The 27,550-nt window shown below is 39.0% G+C and overlaps 2 protein-coding genes across 11 annotated transcripts in view; both read left to right on the forward strand.

Annotated features, from left to right (window-relative positions):
* LOC120297028 (fer-1-like protein 4) overlaps nucleotides 1-16,542 on the forward strand; it is a 66,999-nt gene extending 50,457 nt beyond the window's left edge. For 2 of the 3 annotated variants that reach the window (XM_039319195.1, XM_039319198.1), the window contains 12 exons: nucleotides 457-588; nucleotides 1,653-1,763; nucleotides 2,327-2,454; nucleotides 2,906-3,076; nucleotides 3,270-3,424; nucleotides 3,908-4,086; nucleotides 6,158-6,243; nucleotides 7,342-7,440; nucleotides 8,761-9,002; nucleotides 11,404-11,690; nucleotides 12,775-12,875; nucleotides 14,185-16,542. In XM_039319195.1, the coding sequence (XP_039175129.1) occupies nucleotides 457-588; nucleotides 1,653-1,763; nucleotides 2,327-2,454; nucleotides 2,906-3,076; nucleotides 3,270-3,424; nucleotides 3,908-4,086; nucleotides 6,158-6,243; nucleotides 7,342-7,440; nucleotides 8,761-9,002; nucleotides 11,404-11,690; nucleotides 12,775-12,875; nucleotides 14,185-14,365 (1,872 nt within the window). In that variant the 3' untranslated portion in view covers nucleotides 14,366-16,542. The remainder of the gene's footprint in view (nucleotides 1-456; nucleotides 589-1,652; nucleotides 1,764-2,326; nucleotides 2,455-2,905; nucleotides 3,077-3,269; nucleotides 3,425-3,907; nucleotides 4,087-6,157; nucleotides 6,244-7,341; nucleotides 7,441-8,760; nucleotides 9,003-11,403; nucleotides 11,691-12,774; nucleotides 12,876-14,184) is intronic. The other variant, XM_039319197.1, reaches the window with a different exon arrangement.
* A 108-nt stretch (nucleotides 16,543-16,650) lies between these two features.
* The window catches only part of LOC120297030 (arf-GAP with SH3 domain, ANK repeat and PH domain-containing protein 1-like), a 59,024-nt gene continuing 48,124 nt past the window's right edge, over nucleotides 16,651-27,550 (forward strand). For 6 of the 8 annotated variants that reach the window (XM_039319200.1, XM_039319199.1, XM_039319204.1 and 3 more), the window contains exons 1-4: nucleotides 16,782-17,038; nucleotides 21,362-21,434; nucleotides 23,324-23,469; nucleotides 25,936-26,001. In XM_039319200.1, coding sequence (XP_039175134.1) covers nucleotides 16,913-17,038; nucleotides 21,362-21,434; nucleotides 23,324-23,469; nucleotides 25,936-26,001 — 411 coding nt within the window. In that variant the 5' untranslated portion in view covers nucleotides 16,782-16,912. The other 2 variants (XM_039319205.1, XM_039319206.1) reach the window with 2 other exon arrangements.

The following is a 27,550-nucleotide window of genomic DNA, read 5'->3' on the forward strand; positions in this document are numbered from 1 at the left end:
CACGTATGACCAAGATTTTGTGGTTTTTTTTACAAAGTTACATTGCATTTAAACTTGTTTAAATGATGTTGAATCTGTTTTACAGTTTATGCTATAATTTAATGTTTTCTCTCTCAAAATGGCAGAAAGCTTACTACCAGTTTTCAATCAACAGTGATCAGAAAAAGTTCCAAGAACTGCAGAAAATGAATTAGGGGGAGTTGTTTGTATCTTTGGGACAGAAAGTTGCCTAGCCTTCCTTTATAATATTATCTATATCACTTGTCTGTGAAAATGTAGTCTGTTGAAATAGAATTACAACCCATATCTGACTGATAACATGAATTTTGAACACAAAAAGGAACAGGATAAATAGCAAAAAAAAAAATCAAACACTGAATCTGTCACTACAAAAATTGTCTTTGATTGCATTAAATTTTCTAATTCAGATTATGTTCAATTACCATTTCATTCCAGATTTATAGTTCAGAACTAGAGAATGAGTTTGACAATTTTGAGGACTGGTTATGTATTTTTCCACTTCATCGTGGAAAAGTTAATGAAGATGAAGATGGGAATGAGGAAGAAAAATTTGTTGGGAAATACAAGGTAGGAACCCCACTGAATCATATTCATTAATACTATTTGATTTTGTTCCACAGTAATAATGATAATGATTTTATTTCTATTAGTACTAATTTGTTTGGCATAGGGACTCGTCAATGTGTCACAATTCAGTCTTACTCATTCCCTTATAAAATATAAGCCTTATTGACTTTAATGGAATGATCAACCAGTAGCTTTGCTATGTACTTTCCATAGTTCTTGACCCAGATTTCTGTTGCTACAACATGGAGATATCTTTTCTTTTTTTTCTTTTCTTTTCTTTTTCTTTTTTTACAAATGGTGAACTTTCTTTGACAGGAGATAAATATTGGATCCAAATCCTAATTTGGGAATATGACTGCTGATCTGAAAGAAAGTCTATTTTAACACAATCTATTATTGTAGCACATTCACTCCAAAGCTTCAACTGGTTCAGAATATGATGGGCTTGCCATAGCATTATTGCTCCATGAGCTGCAGTGGTTGCCGGTGTGCTTTTGAGTGTGATTCAAGGTGTTGAGTTATTATCTATAAAGATACTGCCTGTCTTCCACAGTTTCTACCAATCTGGTATGAACTGGCAAAGTGGGCATTTTCCAGGTCACCCTTGATTAAATAGTGTCATGTTTCAGGACCTAGGAAGTGTGTGTTCTTTGGCCTCTGAAATGAGGTTCCTCCTGAGGTCTGTATGGTTCCTACATAGATGATGTTCTAGAAGGTCTTGAAAAACTGGCTATTTATTCTGATCTTGGGGTAGGATGGGTGTTTGTATTTACATTGTTGTTTGGATTGCTTTATTGTATTGTAAGTATTTTGCACTTTTATACTTGCTCAGGTTAATATTTTGTTTTTTGTTGCTTATATATTGTTCCACTGGGACCTGTTGAGACTGGGTTGGAGTCAGGTGGCAGCTATATTGAATAAATGAATGTTAATTAATTAAAAGTCAGATATATTCTGCTAGGGGATGTGAATATCTTCTTTTCATCAGTAAGGCTTTTCAGAATATAAATTACTAGAACAATATTACATAAACAGCACATTCTTCTCAACTCTCTTCATTACAGGGCTCATTCTACGTTTATCGCGCTGAAGAGGCAGGTCCAGAACATAAGATCTCCCAAGGCATCCCCAGAAATAGACCCATCAAGGTTCTTGTCAGAATTTATATTGTCAAAGTAAGTATTTTGAGTTCATATACAGAAATACAGATTTCTGATTTAGGATTCTAATCTTTCTTGAGGTACATTGCAGACAGGTTGATTTCCAAAGCACAATCTGTTTCTGCTACTGATTCTGTCATTATTTCAAACCTGGCCATTACTTATTTATTGAGAATAGCTCTTAAGTGCTATTCTTTTATAAATTGAAAAGTAAAATATTATTACAGAACTTTCTTCTTCTTCTTTCGGGTTGGGTATTTTCAAATAAAAAAATCCTAGTGAAGTTGTTGCCCCTGCCTTGCAGATTGTTTTGCTGTTAGGAAAATAGACCCAGTATTGGGAAAATATAGTAGAATTAAACATGGAAGTTACTGTTTATAAACCATGAATTCTCCAAGGTGATTGTGTTAGGAAAAATTCATTTGTAAGCAATCTAAGCCTTTTTTCAGATGGGAAGATATAGGTTTACCACTAATTGCATGAAATTCCATTATATTAATTCCACACCAATTTGTAGAATTCTTTTTGTCCTGTGCTTTTGTATTCTGTCATTATATCCCATGATGCTGTTTCTTTAGGCAACTAATTTGACACCAGCAGATCCCAATGGCAAAGCAGATCCTTATCTTGTGGTAAAGATTGGCAAACAACAAAAAGACACCAAGGACCGATATATCCCAAAACAGCTCAATCCAGTTTTTGGAGAGTAAGGATGTTTTTGTCTTGTATCAGTTATATCTTCTCTAAATTGATTCTTGTTTTACCACAAGATGTCCTCTATTTCAGAAGAATGTACCTGTTTGTTGTAAAGAGAAAGAGAGAATCTGAGGTTATATCCAACTAATATGCTCATGAAAATAGGAGTAAAAGAAAGTAATCTGCTAGTAAAAAGAAAAATTGCAAGAGTCTGATACTTACCTGGCCATACGAGATAAAGAAGGAAGGTGAATTGGGGACTTTAAAATGAAAGAATAGTCTTTAATGGATGCATCCAGCCAGTACTCCTTTATTTTAGCATTTATGTTCACAAATACAAATTAAAGGAAATGCTGCTAGAGCAAGCAATAAAATGATTGTTGTACAGAAGCTATTTTGTTACGTTCTGTCTTTATTTGCTATCTCTCAATGATATTTTTTTCTTTCTATCTCATCTTTAGAGTACTGGAGCTTTCAATATCCTTTCCTATAGAATCAGAACTCACCGTATCAATATTTGACCATGATTTGGTTGGATCTGATGATTTAATTGGAGAGACCAAAATTGACTTGGAGAACCGATTCTATAGCAATCACAGAGCCAATTGTGGAGTGGCCTCACAATATGACACGTATGTATTATAGGAACAGTCAAGGTGACTGAATCCCTCTCTCATTTTATTAGTATTCTGCCGCTTTGTCAACAGAGCTTAAGACACAATGCTTTCTACATTAGTGCTGGAACGCCAGCACTAATAAACCAGTTTCATATCTAGTCTGAACTTGTTAAAATGCAACATACCCATATTTAATCATTTGTTACAGAGAAGGCTACAATATATGGCGAGATGCTTTCAAACCCACGCATATCTTGGAAAGTTTATGCAAGAAGAATGCACTCCCCTCAGCTGAATACAGGGCAGAGGAAGTCAAAGTCAATAACAAGATTTTTAAAATTCCTCCTGAAGCTTTTCCTGAAGGTAATGGTACATATCTCTGATATAATTTTTATTTCAAGCTTGCTGGAGATTTATTTCCAAAGCTGAACATGCATCTCCATGTAATCCTGATTATTTATTCAGGACCTTAATTTCCATCGCCTGGTGTCCTCAAGAAATATATTTGACTTCAACTAGTACCACAGTCTTTTCTAATTGGGACCATGCTCCCAACTTATTCTGCTGCAGAAGGCATATCTATTTATCTATATCTATCTTTAATTTTGTCATATTTTGTCACTTTCTTTGGGGGATTTAAGTAAGTGATCTCCGTTAATTTTATTTTAATCAAGTGAAGCTAAGTTTCAACTCCCACCAACTGGGACAATTTTCCAAATTCAGTGACACTACTATGGATACAAAATTAGAAACTGAAAATGAGTGGATGATTAGAAATCTCACATATCACATTAATTACTGAATTGAATCTAGTCTTGATGGGATCTGTATTTTGTTATATTTCAGAAGCCTTGGCAAAAGACAACATAGAAAGTAATGATGAAACCTGGTCTGCCTATGATGAGCACAAAGCTTTGTATGTTCTTCAACACTGGGATGAAATGCCCGAGTATGGATGCAAATTAGTACCAGAACATGTGGAAGTTCGATCCATTTACAATCTAGAAAACCCTGGTATACTCCAGGTAAAAGCAGAAAGTTGATTTATACATATTATAGCGTTGTTATATTTTGCATCTAACATTTACACATGTATCTTTAAGAAGAGATTGGACAGCCATTTGTCTGAAATGGTAGAGGGTTTCCTGCCTGGGCAGGGGGTTGGACTAGATGACCTCCAAGGTCCCTTCTATCATCTTCTTCTTCTTCTTCTTCTTCTTCTTCTTCTTCTTCTTCTTCTTCTTCTTCTTCTTCTTCTTCTTCTTCTTCTTCTTCTTCTTCTTCTTCTTCTTCTTATTATTATTATTATTATTATTATTATTATTATTATTATTATCTGTAGCATAACAGCCATTACCTGTAAAATATTTGTAGGAACACATGCGTGGTCTGCTGTTTAGCGAGGTCCTCTCTAAGATAACATAACATATACATAATAACATATACATAAGATATTTCAACTCCCATAATAACCCTCTGTGGACAGAAGGCTGCTCTAGTACAATCATAGCTACATGTTACTCTGGCCAAGTCAAACTCAGTTCCTGATAACTTTATAGATATAACAATATAGTTTTCTTGGCATAATTATGAAAATGGTTTGCCATTATCTTCTTCCTGGATGTTTTTTTTTTTCAATTTTGCTACCTTTCTGACAGCTCTTAGATTTCTTCACGCTTTCCAATCCAATCACAAACTAAGCCTGACTTAAATTTTTGAGACCAGTCAAAGATGTTTAGGTCTATCTATTTCATAATGCTGGTTTTGCTTGGTTTTGGCATTTGCTTATACTCCTACTCACAAATATTTTGTCTGAAAATATTTTAAGATATTGAAATTTCTTCAACCCTTCATTGAAAGAAGGCTGGATCCTAATTGTTGTCAGCCTATACCAGTGATCGTGAACCTTTTAGAGACCAAGTGCCCAAAAACCGCCCCCTCCCCACCCCCTGCTCTGTCCCGCCCTCCCACTGCTCCATAGCCTGCCGATCGCCCAGGCGGCCCAGAAGCACCATGGCGCCCATGCCCTCCACCGCACCCTGCAGCAGCAGCTGCATGCGATGGGGTACGAGGGCAGAGTCTTGTCCCTGCTGCACTGCTCCGCACGGGCCGCACCCGGGGATGACTCTCCTCCGGGGGCTGCTGGTGAGGAGAGGGCCATGGGGGATGCGGGGCTGGAGCGACGGCACGTGTGCCCACAGAGAGGGCTCTGAGTGCCACTTCTGGCATGTGTGCCATAGGTTCGCCACCACTGGCCTATACTTAGAACCTGATTACACTTCACATAACTTGTAAAAATTGGCCTGTTTTAATTTATTTTGAACCAAATTATAGAGTGAGTTAGCTATTTCTTTTCACATGTGAATCTAGGAAAATATCTGCATTTGGGTCAGTGGAATGGTTTGTACAAATATAGAAACAGAAAAATAGAAATAAAACCAAGAAACAAAGAGGTATTATGCTGATTTCTTTCCTCCAGGAGCATCTTTGTAAATATTTTTCTAATCGTTTTAGTCTATTGTGATTTCAGTTACTCGATCTGTATTAGTCCTGAATTTAGAGGAAATGGGGAGGGGACAATTCCTTCTGATTCAATCTTTCTGGACATTCCCCAAACAGGATGTTATTTAGCCAGCTTGGCTTGATATCTACAAACTGTTATTTCTTTTTTTCTACACAACTTGACAAGGCTGATTCAGGGCTAGCAGATGCCCCAAAGTCATACTGAGAATCTCCAGTTCTTCCCTACTTTCCAATGGGATGAACTGTGGTTGAAGGAAGAATTCTTTTCCAGCCAGCAAATATATTCCTGGTACAACTTTCTGCTGAATTCATCTTCCATTTTTCAGGGCAGGTTGTGAGCAAAGAACATGAAAAATGTTGGGGAAACAAGGATTAATGTTCTTGCACCTGACCTGACTCTCCTGGGCATAAACGAAAGGATGAATGAAAAATGCTGTTTAGTTGCCTAGACAACACATCCCAAGTTGCAGTGTAAAAACACAGATGCACGGAATAATACCAAGCAACTTAGGCTATTGACCAACAAAGGAAAGAACATTATCAAGTGACTTTTTGTTGTTCTTGTTTCTCCAGGGTTCTCTCCACATGTGGATTGACATGTTTCCAAATGATGTCCCTGCGCCACCACCTGTCAACATCAAACCACGACTGCCAATCAGGTGAGGGGGGACCTCTATGAACAGGAATGTGAATCAATACTTATTTTATCTTTATAGAATTTGTTGTGTATATTGTGCACTGGGAAAAGATTTTTGACTTGAAATTCTCTGATGCCACAAACATCTAACCTTTTATCTACTTTCTAACGGCAAATTGCATCACATTGCACATAAATGAAAAGTGCATTTAATATTCTGGAAAAAGGTTTGCAGAATAACAGAATCAGTACAGTTAATTTCATCTGGATGCCTTTTCAAATGGAAAAGTGCACACTTGTGGGTAATATGCTGTTAAGAATGGAAAGTAATATATGTATAATAAAGCAAGAGGAATATGCAGCTGCAGCTTGCCTCAGAATTAATGGAGAGACTGGCTAGAGCCAAATTTAGACTAACTCAATGGTATACAAGAAGAATCTGTAATTCTAATATGGAAACCATGGAAATCATATTGAATTCGTGCTATTTTAGCATTAAACCAAATGCAGAGAATCTGCAATTACCCTAAGGCAGTGGTGGCGAACCTATGGCACAGGTGCCAGAGGCGGCAATCGGAGCCCTCTCTGTGGGCACATGTGCTGTTGCTCCAGCCTCGCCTCCCCCCACGACCCCCTTCTCTCCAGCAGCCCCCCTGAAGGAGAGTTGCCCCTGAACGTGGCCCAAACGGAGCAGTGCTGCCAAGGACATGGCAGCCAGGCAGCGTAGACAAGACTCTGCCCTCACACCCCATTGTGCACAGTGGATGCTGCAGGGGGCGGGCAGAGGGCGTGACTACCATAGCGCTGCTGGGCCGCCTGGGCAATGCAGCAGGCCCTGGAGGCGGTGAGTGGCCCTGCGGGCAGGTGGTGCAGGGGATGGGGAGTGGGCTGGGGGTGGGACAGGGGGTGGAGTGGGGGCAGGACCAGTTTTTGGGCACTTGGTCTTTAAAAGGTTCGCCATCACTGCCCTAAGGATTTGTTTGTACCAAGGCCACTGCAAGGCCACTTCACTGCCACCCATCTTGAATGCATCTTTGCAATTAATTAACAGATCAGCTAACCAATTATTCAGGATTTCGAGAAAATCATTATTGTCTTTGGTTTTTTTCTTCTTTCCCAGTTATGAACTACGTGTTATTATCTGGAATACAGATGACGTGATTCTTGACGATGTCAATCCAATAACAGGAGAAATTTCCAGTGACATATATGTCAAAAGGTGCATTTGCTGGGATAGGTTAAAACAACCAGAAATCTGTCCCTGGGCCATCCTTTCTGTTTCATTTAGTGTGTGAATTGGAATTTAATATATTGTATTTGTGTGTGGAAGGTTAATTCATAATTATCCTGATACAAATTCCTCCTGCTACATGGTTCCTTTTGGGTTTTTAAGCACTTTGTATGATGTGAACTTTAGCCCACTCTCAATTTGTGGATTTTCCTTTGCTATTTGGGAGTTAATCAATTTAGCATGATTTTTCATTTTTGCAGCAAATAATACTCTACTGATATAGACTTTGGCTTGGGGCACCTAAATAAAGCTGCTGCTGTTTTTCTTCAAGCTTGCATATGAAAATGCACTGTATATATCCTATATAAATAACTCTTCGACTTACAAGCACAGTGGAGCCCAAAATTTCCACAGCTAAGCAAGATAGTTGTTAAGTGAATTATGCCCCATTTTAGGACGATTTTTGCCACAGTTGTTAAGAGAATGACTGCAGTTGTTAAATAAATCATGCGGTTGTTAAGTGAATCCAACTTCCTCAATGACTTTGCTTGTTGGAAGCCAGCTGGGAAGGTTACAAATCACATGACCCCAGAGGCAGTGCAACTGATCATGTGACCATGGAGATACTGCAATGGGTTTAGTGTGAAAACCAGTCATAAATCACTTATTTTCAGGGTCGCTATAACTTTGAACGGTCACTAAACAAGTGGGTTGTAAGTCGAAGACTACCTATATATAAAAATGTGGACATTTATAATGTGATGGAGGCTAGCGGGGCTGCAGCTGAGACATTTAACCTTTGGGCTTGAATGAGCAAATCTCCATTCCTTCCTCCACTGTTACCTTATTTAGGATGTACAGGTAGTCTTTGACTTATGACTACAATTGAGCCTAACATTTCCATTGTTACGTGAATTTATTAAGTGAATTCCCCCCCCCCGTTTTACGACCTTTCTTGCCAAAGTTGTTAAGTGAATCACTTCAGTTGATAAGTTATTAACATGGCTGTTAACTGAATCTGGCTTCCCCATTGATTCTGCTTGTCCAAAGGTTGCAAAAGGTGATTAGAATGAGCTTGGGACACAGCAGCTGTCATAAGTATGAACCAGTTGCCAAGTATCTGAATTTTAATCATATGATCATGGGGATGCTACAAAGATAGTGTGAAAAATGCTCATAAGTCACCTTTTTCAATGCCGTAACCTTGAACTGTCACTAAAAGAACTGTTGTAAGTCGAGGACTACCTGTATTCTGAATCATCCTTATGTTAAAATGTTGCTAGATGCTAATGAAAATTTCTCCTGCAGCTGGATCAAAGGACTGGAGAAAGACAAGCAAGAAACAGATGTTCATTTTAATTCTTTGACTGGGGAAGGCAACTTCAACTGGCGGTTTGTGTTCCGCTTTGATTATCTTCCAACCGAGAAAGAGATAACTTACAAAAAGAAGGATTCTATTTTTTCTCTGGAAGAGTCAGAATTTCGTGAACCAGCTGTCCTAGTCCTTCAAGTCTGGGACTATGACAGGATTTCAGCAAATGATTTCCTAGGTATTCTTCTAAATGTACAGAATTTGAATGTTAGCTTGTTTTAGTGCATACAAATAGGAGAAAATTTAGGAGAAAAAGATCTTCTATAATTTTGCTTGCAATTATATGAAATTGATCTGCTACTTAAAGGTGTCCTGTTCTTCTATTAAGCTGGTTAATATGAAATAAAAAGGGAGCCAGAAACAGGAAAAAGAACTATTTCAATTCCCACTATTATTTAGAGGACATGTCCCAGAATGCCAGGGACAATTTAGCAAGAGCCTCTTCTCCTTGCTCAGTTTTGAATGGTTTATGCAACTATAGGTAGCAAAAGTCATCTTACCTATTTATAGATACAAAATTTGTATCCTTGGTGAAGCAGTAAAGGACAAGAATGAATACACAGCACTACCCAGTGGTTACCAAGATATTACAATATAAGGTCTAGAGAATGTCAGGGTGAGTTTATGAATTCAGAAGCATTGATTGAGTCTCTTTGGCTCTCAGTCACATTTATTTATAGACCACAATTCAGACCAGAATTTCCATTGCTAAGTAAGGAGGTTTTCAGTGAGTCATGCCAGCTTTCATGTTCTTTTGTGCCATAGTTGCTAAGCAAATCACTGCAGTTGTTAAGTGAATCATGCAGTCCTTAAATGAATCTGGCTTTCCTCATTGAATTTGCTCATCTGAAGTTGGCCGGGAAGGTCTCAATCCTATGATCCTGGGATGCTGCAACTCTCATAAATGCATGCTGATTGCCGTTTTAATCACAGGACTATGGGAATGTTACAATGGTTTTCAATGTGAGTTGCAAGTTCCTTTGTTTGGTAACTTTCAATGGTCACCAAATGAGTGGTTGTAAGTTGAGGACGACCTGTATTACATTTGTTTGCCTATTTGTTTAGCAAGTAAAATACCAGATGCCTCTGCCAAGAAGCCAGGCAAGATTAGGTCTGATTAATTCTTGCTGGGTGATCACGAGAAATCCCAGGGAAACAGTATAGGCTAAAAAGTCAAGAAATATTGTAGAAGAAGAAAATGGCAAGCCACTTTTCTACTGTTACCAGGATAATTATTTGGATATATCCAGAGAACTTTCAGTTGAGGGTCCCTTAACTTTAAACAATTTCTGGTATCCCTGGGTAGGTTTTCTTAACTAAATAGGAAGATCTATATGAACATCAGGAACTGCTTTAAAAAGAGGCCAGAATGTTTTGTGTTGCCAATGTAGAGCTGTGGGTATCAGAGCTAGAAGAACCAAGGACAGGTGAAACCTGAAACCAGACAGTCCATTGGGAATACAAAGATGAAGACCACAGATGGATTCTATAATGCTAAGCCCAGTGTGGGTTGGTACATTGTGGGTATATATAGTTGGCAACTGCAAGTTTTCTGCTGTGATTACAACTTTTCTAGCATCTTTAATCAAACAAGGTTATAAATGAGTTTATTCTCTGCTCTGAGTAACAAACTGAGTGAAGCTTGAAGGTGGGAAGTTCCCTGAAATGAACTTCACCAGCTATGAGAGTTATGCAAGAATACAGTAACACAACAAAATCTGAGAAGATCGTATTGTTCAAACAGGACTCAATAAGAAAAGGAAGCCATTTTATATTTTTTCTTTCCCAGGAGAACCCAGTGATCAACCTGATCAATTGGGTTAGATCAGGGGTAGGCAACCTTGGCTCTTTGATGACTCGTGGACTTCAACTCCCAGAATTCCTGAGCCAGCCATGCTGAGGGGAAAAGGAGAGGTTTCCAAGCTGAGCCAGGCTGGCTCAGGAATTCTGGGAGTTGAAGTCCACGAGTCATAAAAGAGCCACGGTTGCCTACCCCTGGGTTAGATCATGTGCTGTAGTTATTATATGCCACCTTCAGTCAGTATTTCATCAGTAGCACCAGATTTAGCCATCTGTGATAATGGTGCATAATTGTATCAAATGATAGTTCCATAAGATTAGTAGTAGATGGACTTTGTTCAAGAATTGACTAAAGGATATTTCTTCAGCTTCAGAATATAGGTTTTTTGTACTATCTTTAAGAGGAAGTTTGAAGAAAAGGAGGTTCACATTTTTTTCTCAAGCCAGATTGCTGTGCCCTCTTTTTCTGTATGTGACTTGGTCAAAACATCTTACAAACATCTTTCTACTTATGCCATGCTATTGGGAGACTGATGGTTAGAATGTTCTGCCTTGAGCAGGATTCAACAAGATGACATTAAGAAGTCATATTGTGATTTCTGCAATAACGTTTCAGGCTATGAAGATTTGATGCCATGCTAATTGTGATCAAAATTAATATAATTCCCAGTAAAATTTTTTAAAAAACCAATTCTTACCGGTTTAGCAATTATTGCGTATATTATATATTATATAAGTGGGTGAGTGCCTGAGATTCTCTGTTTTTTGCACCTTTATAGGAGCCATTGAATTAAAGCTGAATGATATGGTGAGAGCTGCCAAGAGTTCAGAGCAGTGCACTATCAAGATGGCCAAGGAAAAGGCCATGCCACGGTTTTCGATCTTCCGAAACAAACGAATGAAAGGGTGGTGGCCCTTCGTTAAATTGAAAGGTCAGGAAGACATCGAAAGGGAAGAGAGGGAGGCTAAGCAGAAGAAAAAGAAGAAGAAGAAGAAATGGAGGAGATCAGTTAAGCCAGAAGATGTTGAGTTTTCAGATCCTAGTGGGAACATCTTCATCTTAACTGTAAGAAAACATGCAGCAAAATTGAAGTGGTGCCTGAAAGGCTAAGATATAAATGTGGGGGCTGAAACCCAGCTTTTATTTTAGGGTTCCCATTCCTTAAAAATATCTCTGTTTTCCTGGTCTTCTTATTCCTACTTCCCTCTTTATCTGAGAGGAATCGGGCAGACCCTAGTTTTCTGACAGTTGTGATGCTTTCTTTTGAAATTGCCTTTTTACAGAATGTCACCAGGCTGAATCCATCTTCAGTTTCCAGATATTAGGAAAAAGCTCTGAATTTCATTAGACTATAGTTTGGAATTTATATATTTGTGATGGCTATCAATATAAAACCAAAACCTGACAGGGTAAAAGAAGAATTCAAAATAAAAAGAAAAACTTCAAAGGGCTGATGCCAATGTGTTTTGCTTCAGGCAAAAGAACAAACCAGTCTCCAGAGACAGGAAATTTAAAAAGATGAACTTCATAATCAGAAAAACTTCTTGCCAACATCATGTTCTGGGCAGAGGAAATAGGTGGATAGATGTGACCCTACAAAAAGATCCCAATCTAGAATTAAATGGGATCTGTGCTACTCTGAGCGCAGTCAAAATATCTTTATCTTGCTAGGAAATGTGTTTAAAGAGACATAAAACGTAAGACACAGAACATAAAATAATGGGTGCCTCATATATTATCAGAAGCCACTATCTTTTCTAGGTATCAGAGCAGTTGTTCTTAAAGACTATCAACTGACTTCTCCCATTTCTCTGATGATTGATTCTACAGACATGGATTTTTACTCTTGAGTTTGATTGATTAATTTTATGTTTAATTTGCTGTCAACTCAGTGGTGGGATTCAGCCAGTTTGCACCACTTCGGCAGAACCGGTAGCTAATTTTTTGTTGCCCAGGCCCAGAATGGACTTCCGGAAGCGGCATCCACACAGAGAGCCGGTTGTTCACATATATGAATCCCACCACTGTTTCAACTGTTGTGGAAATTGTGTTTCTTGGAGAAAATTTTTGGTTCGTTGCATTGTATTTTCTTTAATAAGCAAACACTTGAAAATGTTAACCGCTATTTCATAGTATGGTTTTTTTTCAGGGAAAAGTAGAAGCTGAATTTCAGTTATTGATTATAGAGGAAGCTGAAAAAAACCCAGTTGGTCTGGGGAGAAAGGAACCAGAACCTTTGGAAAAACCCAAGTAAGTGCTGATAAATGTTTGCTGATTATCATACAAATGCCTCTGTCATAGATCCAACCATATCTGCCCTTGGTCTCCCACTCAGAATGGTAACAGTGATATATAGTGAAGGGTTCTCTAGAACAGAGGTCTCCAACCTTTCTGGGCTCGCGGACCGGAGGGATGGAGAGCATCTTCAAAATTGGTGCATGGCTGCACGGGGCCACGCACACTGGTATGGCACTAGCAGCCCTGTTTGTTCATGCGGTATGCGCTGGTGCTGTGTGCATGCGCAAACAGTCACACATCCCCTGTGGCAGCTAGCAGCCCATTTGCACATGTGCTAACAGGCCATGCAACCCACCCATGCTAGCGGCACATGTGCAAATGGGCTGCAGACACCCACTCCACGCTAGCATCCCCGTTTGTGCCTGCACGCATGGGCAAATAGGCCCGCAGGGGCTAGCACGAGTGGGGGGGAATGCACACTCACATGTACACGCATCGGCCAGCCTTTTCCGTGGCCTGCTGACCAAGAGCCCACAGCCCAGGCTGCGGCCCATAGGTTGGGAACCCCTGCTCTAGAATCCTCCTGTTTATGTGTATGAGGAGTTAGCTGAATGTAAAGTTAGGATAATTTTATATTAATGTGGCCCACTTCCAGTTAGATGTCCTGAAACTCTGTTTTTTACTGTATTTTCTTATTTTTTTACTATCATTTCCAGGTCCAGATAGCTGGAAAGTAGTAAGAGAAAGAGAGCCTAAATTTACCAAAAATCAATTTATATCGAAAATTATCATACTGCTAAAATTGCCTCTTTATGTTGCTAATTAAATAGAATACAGAATATGGAACATATTCAGTTTAAAAACTGGCAACACAGTTTGGAAGATCTTTAGCTTTTCAGATTATGAGGCTGAAGCAAAGAATATTGGCTTAAGGAGAATAAGGCTATTCATGAACTATACTTGTGATAACTATATCCTGCCTCCAGAATGAGAAGCAATTTTTCTCTGAATATCACTCACTCTTGGCCAACAGAATGATACAGTTGTTGTCCTTGTGTTTTGCTTCTGGGTTTCCTTTAAAGAAGATAAGATGATGAACTCAGTCAAATTTTATGCTTGAGAAGGTGCCTCCTTATGAGAATCCAAGCATCTGTACACTCAGTGGGAGTCAAATTTTATTTCCTTAAAACATTTATATAGCCACCCATGTTACATCAGATATAGGGCATATGGTTTGTATATTTTAAATTTTAGCATTTGATTCCTTCCTTAGCTTCTCTCTCCCTCCCCACCTATCTAAAACATGTTCTTTCTCCTCCAGTCGTCCCAAAACATCCTTCAACTGGTTTGTGAACCCCATAAAAACATTCGTCTTCTTCATTTGGAAACGGTATAAGAAGTACATCATTGCATTGCTGATCATTGCAATTGTGACCATATTCTTGGTTCTTATTCTCTACACAATGCCTGGATACATCAGTGAGAAGATAATAAATGGCTAAAGAATTACTCTTCCTCTCCAGCAAATAGGGATTTAACAAGAGGAACAGAAGGGAGATAACAGTGACTTTCTATCAAAGATCTTAAAGAACGTGGAATATAGCTGCCTAATTATTCGTACAGCATTTTAAAAATGCATCTGCCAGTGGAAAAGAAATGCTGCCTCTATCTGAGCAGACAGCCTGCTCACATATAGGATTCATAACAGTCTTTGAAATATGTTTTTTACTTGTCAATAGTTCCGAAGATAAAGTTTTATTGAAAAATCGACTCTGTGGACTTTATGGATAAAATAAATAAAAGAAAGCAGAGGAGATGTAGAAGCACTAAAATTAGTCATACAAAGAAGACTAACAGTTTTATGCTGGTGCTGTTTGTGTTCCCAGATCAAATGTCTGTGGGAAAATGAATTTCAATTAGTCAAAACACATGCTATAGAGAAAAAAAAAATCCCAATATTATAGAGCAAGAGATGGTAAGCGGTAGTGGGATGCATTTTATTTATGGAAAAATTATCACTTGTCATTGTTAGTATTTTGTGTTTATATAACAGTACATAAGAAAATAGACTATGTACCAAATAGACTACGCAAACAGACCAATTTTAACCATGGGGGGGGGGAACTTTAGAAGATGATTGGATCAACTTAATTGCATTTATACCTCTGTTTCCTCATATATTTACTATATCTTGGGTTGTGTTGTACCACACTGAATAAAATGCTATGATGATGCACTGAGGACAAAAAAACTATTAAGGTCTAGTTGAATCTTTAGAAGAATTAAGTGTATCAAATTCTTTGTCAGTTTTGCAATGGAAGTGCAGAAAGGTTGTGCAGGTGCAAACTATACTAACTTTTGTAGATAATCAATCACAGTGATTTTTTTTCTCTCCAACCATGCCTACCAAATTGCTAATAATATAATATCCAGTTTGAGAGAGGTAGAGATGTACTGCTGTTTGTGGATTAGAACACTTAGACTGCTGGAATACCAAGCCACATTCATCTTCATAAGAAACACTCACGAATGGGAAAGATAGTTAATAGTGTTATATAGCTTTTCAGTACCTTAGATTCTATTAAGTAACGTAATTTGTATGGGCTTTGGATATTTGGGCAATTGTGAGAGCATATTGAAGTGCTTTCATAATATGGAGTATGTGGGTCATCTATTTGTGAAATGGCTGCTATGGTGGACATGGCCAAACAAAGCATTGGTTTTATAATCAAAAGACAGGAGAGATTGTTCCCCATCATTTGTTCTAAGCTCTAAGGAAGTTATCTACTTTTACTTTGGTCCTTATTCTGGGTAATCAGCCTACTACCAAACCACTGTCTGGACTCCAAATGTATCCACTCAGCTGGAGCTTCTGGGCTGAGCAGAGATAATTAGAGTCAGGCTATCCCAGGGGCTGTGCCATAAAGGGCCTTATAGGAGATAGTCAGCATCTGGAACTGCACCCGAAAGCTTATAGGAAGCCAGTGCAGTTTTATAAACAATTAAATGAGATGAGTACACTGAATTTTGCTGCAGATTTTTGTTGTATGAGTCACAGCACAGTAAGTGGGGAATCTATGCAGTGCAATATTGCACAATTTGTAAAAAAAATAAGGCATCAAAAATCAGTTTATAGCTGTCAACACTAAACTTTTAGGAACTCAGGTTGCTCTGCAAATCATGTTATTGATTAATCTTTCGTTTCCAAAGGACCAACTGGCTCCTAAATATGTGCCAAAATAGCTTTAGCTAAAGTGTGTCATAAGCAATATGTATGCAACTAGTACTACACTAAATGAAGTGATTTGAACAGATATGAACACACAATTCCTTTCAATGATCAGACTACAAACAGTACTAGAAAACTATTCGGAGTTCAGTGGGAGATAGCTTCAATTTGGTTTTGAATATTTGGAAAGTCCAGTGCTGAACCAAAATTACATTATCCTTTGTGCCTTTTTTGTCTGCCATACTGTATGTATCTCTTTGTACACATAGTAATCAGCATCCAGGAATTTAAAAAAATGTTAACTTTAAGTAAAAAAAGTATTTTAGCATAATTTTATTTATTTATTTATTATGAATGTATACTCTGCCTTTCTGTTTATGAAAATACTTGAGACTGTTAAATATTTTAAAAATACAAAAAATAAAATTTAAAAGCTTGGCAGAAGAAAGGCATTTTTGCCATTTTTCTAAATACTCAAGAGAATTGGTGACCAAACACTCCTTTCCAAGTCACTGTATGGCCCGGGAAAGTCACAAGATAGGCAATTACTGGGTGGTAGAAAAGTGCACAAGTCTGAGCATTTCTTTACGTACTATTCTCTCTGTGCATGACTTGGACAGGAAAGCAGAATTACAGAAGAAGAGTGAGCAAGCTGCTGCTCTGCTTTTCAGAGGTTTGTGGTCTTCTCAGCTACCCTTAGCTGCTTCCTCTCAATCCTGTTCCCCTTTTTTCTGTGGCCTGATATTCCACTTTTCTGACTTGGCTGGACAGCCCAAGGCTGTGTCCTTCTTTGCTACGTTCACCCGCCACAGACACAAGAATGCCAGACCTAATTTCTGTCCAAGACTTCATCTCCCAAACCCAAGAGGACCTGAGTTCTCCAACAACCTCCTCCTTTACTAGCCACTTGGGCAAATGCAGGAACACAGTTTGCATCTTAGAGGAGGTAAGGGAGGAGCAGGGAAAAAGGATTTAAGCCAATACAACTGGATTGAATTAGTTGCTGAGGATTTATTGGGGGGGGGGGAGTAAACAAGAATCAGGAAATTTCCCCTTCATCCTATTAATATGTAACCAATTATTATTTGTGAAATAATGTGCACTTTACTCTTTCAAAAGCAGAAGTTCAAAGCAGTTTACATAATAAAAATGCAATTGTTAATTAAAAATTAAGTTCCTGAAAAAGTGAAAAATCTAATATTATATTTCTATTTTGAAGTATGAATGACTATCTGTGCATCCAGATGCTCACAGAGGTTGACAATCCATTTAAAACTTTCCAGCCAAGCTGACAAAAAGGTTATGATGTACAAGAGTTTGACCATAATAAATGTGTTACTCCCTAAAATGCCATAAGTACAGCTATACTCTTTAGAGCCAGACCACCACAGGACTTTACAGCGGCACAAAATTTCTCTGAGCCTTAACAGGTTTCATCTCATTGGTGAAGATACCATGAATTAGTCTTATCTAATAACTGCAGAGTTCCTATGGGCACAATCTGAAATAGGTTGATATGCTCTTTGGCTAGTGAATTCTGCATATTTCTTGAGTTATTATTCTTATCCTGTGTCAGCACTTCAACAACTGTTTATATATAATTTAACCAGGCAGATTAAGTTTATGGTCTTTTCACAATATTACTTAGGAATGAATCACATGAAAATAAACTCTCATTCTGAGAAAACAACTGACTGACAACAGGCATAATTGATATTTTTAAAACAATAAGGTGGGGCACCGTTTATACAGCTATGGAAGAGATCATTTACAGTAAATATTTGTTGATTATAATTTTTAGAACCATTTCTGTCTCTTTTACTTTTTCATTTCCTCTTTTAAAATGTGTTGCACATCTTTCATTTTGGTTTCCCAATAACCACACTTATTGTGAAGAAGATTCTAGAAATGGACAGCTAGTTTAGTTTTGTAAAGAGCTGAGCAGATCCTGAAATCTATCAAAAGTCCCTTAAGAGCTAGGACAGGATGTAACATTAAATTTAAAATTGGTAGCAAGAAACCATTGAAGAATATTAATAGTTTGGAGGAAAAAAACTTGTAGCATCAGAAAAAGAAAATATTGGTGACGTTCACATTATAAGTCCAAAGGTTTATCTTCATTATTAGTGCTTCTAATTAGCATACTGACATTATTTCATCTGGCATTATCTTACTATTGTAGTGTGTGACTGAGCATGCTTTAGTACTGTTAATTTTTGATACTGGGAAATAAATTGATATTCCCAATCCTTTACACACTGCATTCCATACCTGTACGTAGAACTTTAATTTCATCATCTTGTCAGATTTTAAATAATTCTGCTAGAATTTCATCAGCTCCTGCTGGCTTGTTATTAGCAATATTTTGTAGGGGCCACTTAATTTTATTTTCCAGAATGTCTGATTGTAGTTCTGTGATAAAATCTTTTCATGAAAGATTTTGACAATCTGTTTTGGTCATGTTTTTTCTCTATGGTTGTGTCACCTCTTTCTATAGTATGTGTTTGCCTCCTTTGATTTCTGTAATTTTCTTATTTTTTTTTAAAAAAACTATTTTTTATCCTTCTATTTTTCAGTTGTCCTTAATTTCTTTGAATTGGTTATTCAGACAGAACTCTTTGTCTCTCCCTGTTTTAACTAAAATTTGGAGTTTAGCTGCAAAAAGTTTCCTGTCTCTGTTGCCATTCAGCATGTCAGCAGACTGTCATTTTTCTTTTACTTTTTGCATTTCTGAATATTTTTGGTTTGCTTCATTTTTAATTATGTGTCAGTTTCAGTGTAGAGTTCTGCGAGGCACTCTGTTTGTAATAACTATTCCATTAAAGATATTTTTCACATTTGTCACATGTGAAACATTGCTGAGGTTTTATTTTGGTCTATTTTATTTATTTTCTTTAGTTTAAGGTTTAATTTGGTAAAGAATGTGTAATCTCACAAGAAGCAATAAGTCTTATTTGTACTGACTGAATAGTACTCCTCCATAGTACTCCGTCTGTATATTGTATATGATTGTATTGTATATCACAGTGATGGCGAACCTTTTAGAGACCGAGTGCCCAAACTGCAACCCAAAACCCACTTATTTATTACCGGGTGCCAGGTCGCTGGCCCACTGGGTGGGCATGGCTACGGTGGTCATGGCAGATTGGGTGGGTGTGGCCAAGGTGGGCATGGTCACCTCAATGTTGCTCATGGGGAGGGATGCCTGTGGGGCCGGGCAGGGTTTGGGGAGATCCAGGGAGTCTCTGGCAGGTGGGGCAGTGGGCAGGAGGCTCGTCCTGTGGGGTGAGGCAGGACTGGGGTGCCATTGTCGCAGGACAAGATGAGGCAGGGGCCGGGGCGGCTGCTGTCTTACACCATTAGCCCCCGCACACAGAGGCCAGCGAGCGCATGGGGGCTGACAGTGTCTGTCAGCAGCCACAGTCTGCCGGCCCCTCGACCGGCGCACTCTGGGGCTCTGCAGCCCACCACCAGAAGTTCAGAGAAGCCGCCTCTGAGCTGGATAGACAGCCGACAGCTGAGGAGACAATGCAGTGGGTCATGCCCGGGAAAAGGAGAGCATGCGAGACCAGGAGGGATGGGACAGGTGGAGGGAAACCAGCTGTGCTGAGATGCATCCGGCCACGTGAGATCTCGGCGAGTTAGCGGGCGGCTGGTTGAAGAGGGACAGTTGCCATTTCTGGGACATGGCGCGCATACTCACAGAGAGGGCTCCGAGTGCCGTCTCTGGCACGCGTGCCATAGGTTCGCCACCACTGGTATATCATATAGTTAATGATTTCAGTGTTGTCCGTTTGACCAATAGAAAAATAAAATAAAAAAATCTTGTCTAGTTAGTTCACACCTTGAACTTCCACCAACTGTACAGTGACAAACTTCTCTATCTTCATTCCACACAAAAAGAGTAATAAATTGCTAGCAATCCTCACCATGCTTTCCAGTATATGTATTTGAGTCTATTTATTTATTTACATAATTTATATCAGCCATTTCACAAGCAAGTTATTCTGGGATGTATACAACAAACTAAAATAATAAATATCTAAAATCATTTTCATTAACAAGTATTAAAAACATTATACTTGTTTTAGTAGTTTGTATAGTTTTTTTAGACGAAGGGACATTTATAGCAATGGAGCCACCTCACTAGTTCATCTGTCCCCTGCCATCCCAGGCCTGCTGGCAAAACCAGATCTTGAAGGACCTTCAGAAGCTGGGAACTAATGAGGTTATTCTTATCTTGGGGTGCAGGGGAGAAAATTCCAGCATTGGATGATCTGCAAAAATCTGAACAGCATTTATTTATTTACAGCATTTGAATAGCTGCCCATCTTAAAACCAACTCTGGGTGGCTTGCATCCAATAAATACATAATGCTGAAAACAATAAAACAGAAAAACCTGGCACTATAGCCCCATTTCTCTGATGCTACCCACATTCTCATCTCACTTTACCCTATTCCAGTGCTTGCAGTATAGTCAAGTCTTGAAAGCTGTCCACAGGGATAAAAAGGCTAGGAGCAGCTTGATCTGGGAGGAGGGAGTGCCATAGCGCAAGGGCTGCAACAGAAAAGGCAAGCTTCCAAGGACCCACAAGATGGCAATGTTTAAGGCAAGCAAGGCAGTCCTGCAGGTAATTTTGTCCCATGCTATATAGGGCTTTAAAGATATAAGCACTTTGGATTGCCCCTGGAAGAAAATTGAGAGCCAATGCAATTCATGGAACAGGTATAATGGGCAAACCTCAGGGCGCCCAATACAGTTCATGTCACTGCATTCTGGACCAGATAACTTCTGGGTGGTCATCAAGGGCAACCTCATGTAGTGTATATTGCAGTAATCCAAACAGGTTAGTTATGAAAGTAAGTTTATATAGTTGATTGTAATAAATCTGAACAAAACCACTGAAATCTTTCAGAAACATCCTGCATCATTGTTGTCTTAAAAGCTTCTGTGAACATAGGTTTTGTGGGGAGGGGATGACAATATATGCATTATGATGTCATCATGCAAATATCACCACTTATAAAATTGTGTCTGATACCATGATGCTAGGATATAACCACAACCTTTGTATAATGAAATCATTCCAAGCCTGTCACCATTTTAGTGTCCTTATGATTTGCTATAAAAGCTAATCCTAATGAACTGCAAAATTAAAGTAATAGCATGTTGGTAACTCTGCAATAACATACTTTTCCCAATTGCTGTGACTATGGTTGTAGGCAAAAGAGAACATATGTTTAGCCTTTCTTTTTTAATGCTTTTAGGACTTGGATTCAGATCGAACTGTTCTGCAAAAAATGAGGAAAGCAGTCAAAGCAAAACACACGACTGGACAAGGTCAGACTGCAACAAGAAATAGAATGTAGCCAAGTGAGCCAAATCTGATGGGCCAGAATATTTCTGTATCTTTATATCTTTAAGGAGTATTTTTTTTAAAAAATGACTAATTCATTTTCTTCTTTCTCTTAATTCTACAAAATGCAGGTATCCAGAAATAGATCCTACTAAGCTTTAGTAAGAATGTTGAATTTAGTAAGGCTGTTTAGAGAACTGGTTTGGTGTAAGTGGTAAAGGCATCAGGTAAGGAACTGGGAGATTCTGAGTTCTAGTTCCAGCTTAGGCAAGAAGCCAGCTGGGGGACCTTGGCCCAGTCATTCCCTCTCAGCTCTAACAAGCAGGAATGGCAAAACATTTCTGAAAGACTTTGCCAAGAAAACTGCAGGGGCTTGTCCAGGATGTCAATATGTCCTCAAAGGAACCAAAAAGGGGGAGAGGGGGAGGCAACTTACATTGAACCATAAATTAGGCAACCATCTTGTAGGCAACATGATGTATAAGCCAAGTCCATGTCACGCAAAGAAAGAAAAGTTGATTGTTATGATCACACTCAGTAAATGTATTGCACAAACTGCCATTTTCAGGTAGGATGCACCAGACTGCTACCTGACAAATATACTTGTTCAGGCATGACAAAGAAATTTCAACTCAGTACATGCCTAGCATTAAGCAACTCTCCTTTATATTAAATCCTTTTCATTTCATCCATGAAAAGCTGGTTTTCCTGCAGACAGACATTCTAGAATTCCGTGTCAAGCTGTAGATGCAAATGCTGCCCATTACAGGCAATCTTGCTGAACCCCATGGAAATTGGCTGTTCACTGATGTTGTGTACTTCTTTGTTACATGTGAACAGACGTTTGGGTGCAGCAGACTAATTATATGCACTCTGCTTAATAATCTGTGTATGCAAGAAAAAAGCTGGATTCACACATTACATTGTGCAACAGTTTGTTTTAACTAAGGATTGTTAAATAAGCCATATATCCTGATTTGCACATTAACCATAAACCATGACTTAGAAGTCAGAATGGCTAGATTGATAGACTACAATTAACCAGAATCAAACTTTGTTTATACAACCATAGGCATCACATGTCTACAACTGACAGAAATTATATAATTTGAATTATTTGCATGACGATGCCATTAACACTGTGGTATCACTTGCTGTCCTGCTCCCCTGCAGAGACATCCCACAGTGTGAATTCAGCCAAACTGTAATATTCCGTGAAAGAAATTAGATCAGACAAATACTTTTGTAAACAAATTGATTCCAAAAAAGAACAGCATAATCATGGACATTACCATGGTGACATCAATTTCTCAAAGAGAAAATATATTCCAAAAGTGCTTCCTTCGCTCCTGACCAGCTATCTCTCTGTGACCCCTTTGTCATTACACCTCCTTCCTTGTAGATAAATTTCCCATTCAGGATACATTTGGAAGTCATTCTTTCCAGAGGAGAAAAGACTGAGGGATCGTATCTTATTATAAAGCAGTCTACTTTGTAAAGGCTTACCATTTGCAATCTGTAATTCCTCATTTGGCATGGAACTCCAGCCCTTATCTGCCCTTACAAGCATGGTCAGGAGGTCCCAAGAACTAGAAGACCACATATTCTCTTCTGCTGTACTATCTTAAGAACCTCAGATCAGTTATCTGAGGTCCTTACCTTCATGTGGCATTCTATGTCCTTCTCAAAGTACATTTCCATATCCTAATTTCCAGAGTATTCCAATACTATATGTATTCATGTTGGTTTTAGGGCCATTAAAATAAATGAAATGGCTTCCTGCCAACGTTTTCTGTTTTCTTTTTGTAATACAGCTTTGCTTGCCTCAGAAAAAGATGTGCAAGAACATTCAAATACCTTTTTATTTCTGCAGATCTCATTAGCCATTTAGAAGCTCATATTGCTGCCCTGGAGAAATTTTCAGGAAACTATCACAACACTGGAGATGAAAAGCTTTCTGAAGCTTTTACCACCTTTGCTTCATTTTCACAAGAGCTGCTAGAAGCCATCAAGAGTTTGGTACTGTGCCATTCATTTGACCTCCCATTTTCTGGGGAAAGGATTCCGATGCCCTACTGTTGGGTTTGCTGGGCGTTGTTGTCCAACAGCATCTGGAGGGCCACGGAAAGGACTTTCCTGTTCTTTGTCATGACAGTTTGTATTAATTTCATTTTAGGAAATCGATTGAAATTTCGCTGACCTGTGCAAAATCTGACTACAGGTGTCAAGAAATTCACATGATTAAATAATCTTCTAGTTATAAAAATGGAAAATGTGCTTAATTCATTTATTAATCGGAGGAGTCAGCAGAACATTTTGATGCTTTCTGTATATGAGTAGTCAATTTTTTGTGTGGACCAAAGCCCATGCTCAGCATCTGGGGAGCCTGAGATAGGAATAAGGTTGGGGACAAATGTTTGAGAATTCTAATTGCAATGTACATATTTTAAGATTATTCCACAATTCCTATCAGTTTTTTATCCTAAAGTTGCATTGGACTGCAACTCAGTCCTGGTTTTAAAGATATGCCCTCAAGACTTTTCCTTTATCTTAATTCCAGCCCAAAGGATAGACCAGTGATGGCAAACCTTTTAGAGACCGAGTGCCCAAACCACAACCCAAAACCCACTTATTTACCACAAAGTGCCAGGGCCACATCAGCATTGTGGTGCCCTCGGGGGGCATAGGGGCATGGCCCATTGAGTGGGCATGGCCCACTGGGTGAGCATGGCTGTGGTTGTCACGGCAAACTGGGTGGGCATGGCTGGGGTGGGTATGGCCACCTCAATGTTGCTCATGGAGGGGATGCCTGTGGGGGCTGGGCAGGATTGGGGGGAGATCCAGGGGATCTCTGGTGGGTGGGGCAGTGAGCAGGAGGCCCAGCATAGATGGGGGGAAGCACGCAATCCTCCCTGGGGGGCCATGGCACCAATGGGGACTGGGGGACCATGGCACCAATGGAGATCCGGCTTTCCCTGCTTGGGGTGGCCTTTGGCTTGCTGGGTGTGGGCATGCTCTACCACCTCTACTTGAGCTTGCTAGCTGGTCGCTTCGCCTCCTTTGTGCTGGGTGGGGCTGCCGCTCCAGGCGGCAGCAGCCTAATGGACCTGTACAAGCTGCTGACAGCAGCGGTGCACATGCCCACAAAGAGGGCTCTGAGTGCCGCCTCTGGCACGCGTGCCATAGGTTCGCCACCACTGGGATAGACGCTTAAAGGCACCTTTAGCTGTTCCAGTTTTGAAGTAATGTTTTCATGATTCAATTTTTGCATTATAATCTATCATGAAAGCTAATCTGGTGTAGCTGTAACAGTTAAGACATCAGACTAGAAACCAGGAGACTGTGGGTTCTAATGGTAGCTTGGGTTCTAGTGACTTTGGGGCAGTCATTTCCTCTCAGCCCAAGGAAGGAAGCAATGAGAAACTACTTCTGAAGAAAACTGCAGGGACTTGTCCAGACAGTCTCCAAAAATTAGATATGATTGAATGGAAGAAAAAAAATCTTGCATACTACACCAACCACTTGGCTGCTGATGTAATCTAGGTTGAGAATCAACTGACTTCCTATTGGTCTTGTTAGCCTGGCTGCAGAAGAGACAGGATAATTGGCTTCTACAGAGGCATCTGCCCTCAAGTGCTGATCAATCCATTCTGAAGTGCTTGTTTCATCTTACACAGGCTCTTTATATGCACTGATTTAGTACTCTTTTGAAAGAGCATGGACCTGTCCTTAAAGAGAACTGGTTTACACTGCATAAAGTATTTGATCCAGGAAAAATAGCGGAGTTTGCCAGCTGTGCATTGCTAGTTCTATGCCTGATGAGGGCGTTAAAAGATTGCTGGTGTTTCTGTTGAGTAGGGGTTTCATGTGGCCATTGATTTTAATACTGGGGTAGCAGGCACATCCCATTTTGTTTGTTCCACAGGGTTCTTCTAGATGCTGCTTGTCATGACCCTTTATTGCCAGCACTGCCATCCCTTTGCTAAGCAAGGGTAAAGTTCAATTATTATCAATTGCTCCTTCCCATTTCTTATCATGTCAGTTATCCACAGCCGTGATTCAGCTGTTTGGATTCAGAATGCCTGCTCTCTCAGAAGAGTGGTTTTTTGCAAAACAGCAAGTTTAGACCTGCTATAGATGAGATTTCTGAATGTTGTACATAATATTGCTCTGGGATCGGCATTGCCTGCTTTTATCATTGTTTTTGAATTCCTGCAGTACTGCTAGATCTGTTTGCTTTTAGGGGAGGTTCTTATAACAGCTGCCCTGCCTCATAAATAGAGTTATGGGGACTAGACATTATAAGAGAACAGCTGCTTGACTCTTCTTAATGTCTATAAACGTTGGCTGTCTGAAAGCATTCCATATAATAGCCCATACTATACTGCATACTTTAAGTTATTACAACAGTTTTTAATATTCTCTTCTTTCATTAGGAAACAACACTTATTATGTGCCAATTACATAATAAACTTTTTTTTTCAGTTGCTGAGCCTCTATCACAACATTCATTTTTCTCTGGATTCACTGGTCAAGGGAGATTTCAAAGGGGTGAGTTGATGCTGGAATTAGAGTGTAGAATGTGTATTAAAGCTAGTCATCTGTTAATTTTCAAAATGTGATTTCATGATCTTTAAAAGAGTCATTCTGTAGTTTCTATGTTGTAGGAAACATTATTAGGGACAGCTCTTTTCATACTATTTCTCAAATTCCTCACCCTGAAGTTATTTTCTTGCAAAGCCTTTTACACAGACTATTTTTCTGATAATTCTTTTGGGCAGTTATGGACACTGTTTTTGTTTTCTGATGTGATATCAAAGCTGTGGTATTATCAATTTCTTTTGTGAAGAAGTGATAGGGAAAATTGCATAATTTCTAAATAAGCAGAATTAAAGTTCATTTTTAAGGCACACCATTGGGCTGGAAAACTGATTAACGAATGGACCTTCTCAGAGCAGCTAGTATGTCAATAAATTAAAATTACTTTTAAACTTAAGTTTTTGTTCAGGCCTGCATGATCTCAAGCAATCAACTTAACAAACAAGAGCATATTTGTAGTCCTCTACTACTTCAGGACAATGAAAAATGACTTTTTCAACATTTACTTATACCACTTCCAAAACTATACATTTGTGTATTGCATTAACTTTCATTTTAAATAGAGCAGCTGGTAGGCTGCATTTCTTGCATTATGCCTATATAAAAGCAATTTGTGTGGCAGAAATAAAAGGGATTATTAAAAGAAACTGCAGCCTAATTTTGATGAGCTTCCTGGCAATCCAATGATATTGCAGTGAAGGCTTGTTGCTGCAGGCGGGCAATTCTCATTTATTTCAATTGTTTTATTGAATGGATAATTCATCAACATGAGATGGAATTTGATACATGTGAATGGGAACACTCAGATGCTAGCAAACCAGACTAAAGATTAGATGTTGGAACAATAGGGAGAAAGAGAAAGAAAGTAGCATATCCAATACTGCCGGATGTGACTGTAAGGGTTTTCCTTATGTTCTAATAGCAACACAAATGTGCATTGATAACTGCTTATTACCTTCTGTCTGTCTTCATAAGTTTGCCATTGTCTCATTGTGGCAGGTTTATATTTAAAGTATTGTAGAATCCACAGACCATGTGGCTGAATGCTTCTCATCTCATATTTATAAGAGGTAGACTTATTACATAAATTATAATCACTGTTGTAGTGCATCTAGCTTATACTGTATACACATTTATCCAACTACGCTTAATCCTATATCAATAGGATTATAACAGTTTACAAAACTGAACAAAGTTACAAATTTCCTTTTCCCATGTCCTTAACTGACCAACTTAGCAATAAAGATAGTATAGTAGTGACACAATGTTAGCCTTCCAAGATGATCAACATAAAAAGCACACTCAGATGAAATAATTCTACCTTATTGTAAGCTTACTTTAACAGAAACTTGCAAGTCTGAAAGTAGATTTCTCTCCCATTGCCTTTGCAGTCCCCAAAAAACTAAGGAGGGTCCCTTCAGTTTCACCCACATTCCTTTTGCAGGCTGAGCTGCCTAATATCTGACCTGGCTCTTTCCTCTGTCTCCCAAGGACATTCCCA

This window comes from Crotalus tigris, unplaced genomic scaffold (genome assembly GCF_016545835.1).
Source record: "Crotalus tigris isolate CLP2741 ecotype Arizona unplaced genomic scaffold, ASM1654583v1 scf7180000022411.5474196:2289641, whole genome shotgun sequence".
Lineage (NCBI taxonomy): Eukaryota > Metazoa > Chordata > Lepidosauria > Squamata > Viperidae > Crotalus > Crotalus tigris.